The sequence below is a fragment of the Pistacia vera genome, unplaced genomic scaffold (assembly GCF_008641045.1).
Source record: "Pistacia vera cultivar Batoury unplaced genomic scaffold, PisVer_v2 Contig109, whole genome shotgun sequence".
NCBI classification, from domain to species: Eukaryota; Viridiplantae; Streptophyta; class Magnoliopsida; order Sapindales; family Anacardiaceae; genus Pistacia; species Pistacia vera.
The window spans coordinates 64,607-66,568 of NW_022195126.1; the positions used below are offsets into that span (position 1 = coordinate 64,607).

The following is a 1,962-nucleotide window of genomic DNA, read 5'->3' on the forward strand; positions in this document are numbered from 1 at the left end:
ATAGTTCAACCTTGGGTTCTTCCTCAGCATATTTTGAGAGATGGTTCTACATCATTGGATTCTCCTATTAATCTAAGACTTGATCAATCTGGTTCAAAGTCTATTCTATCTATTTAAGGTGCTCCTAACTCACCAAATTTCACTCCTGTGGTCTCAACCAATCCTTCATCAGCCTCCACAAATGCAGCTCCCATTTCTAATATAGTATGTCCACCATCTGCGTCAATACCACATTCTCCTTCAGAGGACACAAATATTCCATCTGACTCAGTGAATGCATCTCTTGTTTTTGATACATTGTGTCCATCATCTGTTTCAGTACCAAATTGTTCTTCTGGAGACAAATTTCCTAGCATACAACTAGAGGTAGTGCTACCTTATCCCTCTAATTCAACATTAATGTTCACCCTATGATTACTAGATCTAAGAGTCACATTGCTACTTCCAAATATCAAGCTTTAGTGTCATTATCCACTATACTTTTTGAATCCAAATCTGTAACTGAAGCTTTGCAAACTCCTGAGTGCAAACATGCCATGGAGAATGAATATCAAGCATTGTTGAAAAATAAAAATGGGAATTGGTTCCTTATGAAGAAGGCATGAATGTAGTTGGAAGTAAATGGGTTTTCAAGACCAAATTTAATTCAGATGGTACTTTACAGAAATATAAAGCTAGGTTAGTTGCCAAAGGCTTCCAACATACTCTGGGGTTGGATTATTTTGACACATTCTCCCCTGTTATCCAGGCTGCCACAATTAGGATCATGTTGTCATTGGCAGTCCATCATAATTGGTCCATACAGTAGCTCGATGTCAATAATGCATTTCTGAATGGGGATTTGACAAAACAAGTCTTTATGTTACCTCCAAAAGCTTTTTCAGTTTCAAGTTCTTCACAAATGAGACTTGTTTATAGGCTGCATAAAGCGTTATACGGTCTCAAGCAAGATTCTAGAGCTTGGTTTGATAAGCTGAAAAGTGTTATACTTGAATGAGGTTTTGTCAATTCAACTTCAGACGTTAGTTTATTTTTTTTACAAAAAGAAGTTTCAAGTGCGGTATCTCTTAGTATATATAGATGATATTCTTGTGACAGGTAATGATTCTCAACTTATTTCTCTAGTTGTGACTGATTTGAACAACAAGTTTGCTTTAAAGACTGTTGGTGAGGTCCAATACTTCCTTGGTTTTGAAGTAAAGAGGAGTAATTCAGGACTATTGCTTACCCAAACTAAGTATGCACATGATCTGTTACAAAAGGCTGGTATACAAGACTGTAAACCATGCTTAACACCTATGGCTATAGGCCTGAAACTTGCCAAGGAAGATGATGAAATTTTTTATCAACCAACACTCTATAGAAGTATTATTGGAGGGCTGCAGTACCTCATCCTGTCTAGACCAGATTTGGCTTTTTCTGTCAATAAATTAAGTGAATTTTTACAGCATCCTATAGCAGTTCACTGGACAGCATGTAAAAGAGTCCTAAGGTATGTTAAGGGCACTTTGGTGCATGGCATTTTATTTATAGGAGATAAACTTTTTACTTTGGAAGCTTTTTCATATGCAGATTGGGCTAGAGATGTGACTGATCATAGATCAACCAGCGGCTATAGTGTATTCCTTGGTGGAAATTGGATTCAATGGTCTCCAGAAAATCAAAGGTGGTGTCTTCACTTCTACTGAGGTAGAGTTGATTGCTAAGTCAAGGCCTACTGAATTGGTAGGGGTGCAAAATTTGCTTACTGAACTTAGGATTACTATAAACCATACCCCAATGGTTTGGGTGACAACATGAGTTCTGGAGCATGTCATCCAACCCTGTTTTTCATGCCCGAACAAAACACATCGAAATGATGTGATTTTGAAGAGAGCTGGTTACCAGGAAGTTGCTACATGTTCAATATATTGCTTCTGAGTATCAATAGCGGACATTTTAACAAAGGCTCTAGCTAGTACT

General features: G+C 37.5%; 1 protein-coding gene across 1 annotated transcript; it reads left to right on the plus strand.

Annotated features, from left to right (window-relative positions):
• Positions 1-601: 601 nt before the first annotated feature.
• Positions 602-1,688, plus strand: LOC116136469 (uncharacterized mitochondrial protein AtMg00810-like). The gene is made up of 3 exons (XM_031422171.1): positions 602-653; positions 1,099-1,476; positions 1,573-1,688. Exons 1-3 carry the CDS (start codon positions 602-604, stop codon positions 1,686-1,688), a joined length of 546 nt encoding a protein of 181 aa, XP_031278031.1.
• The last annotated feature ends 274 nt before the right edge of the window (positions 1,689-1,962 follow it).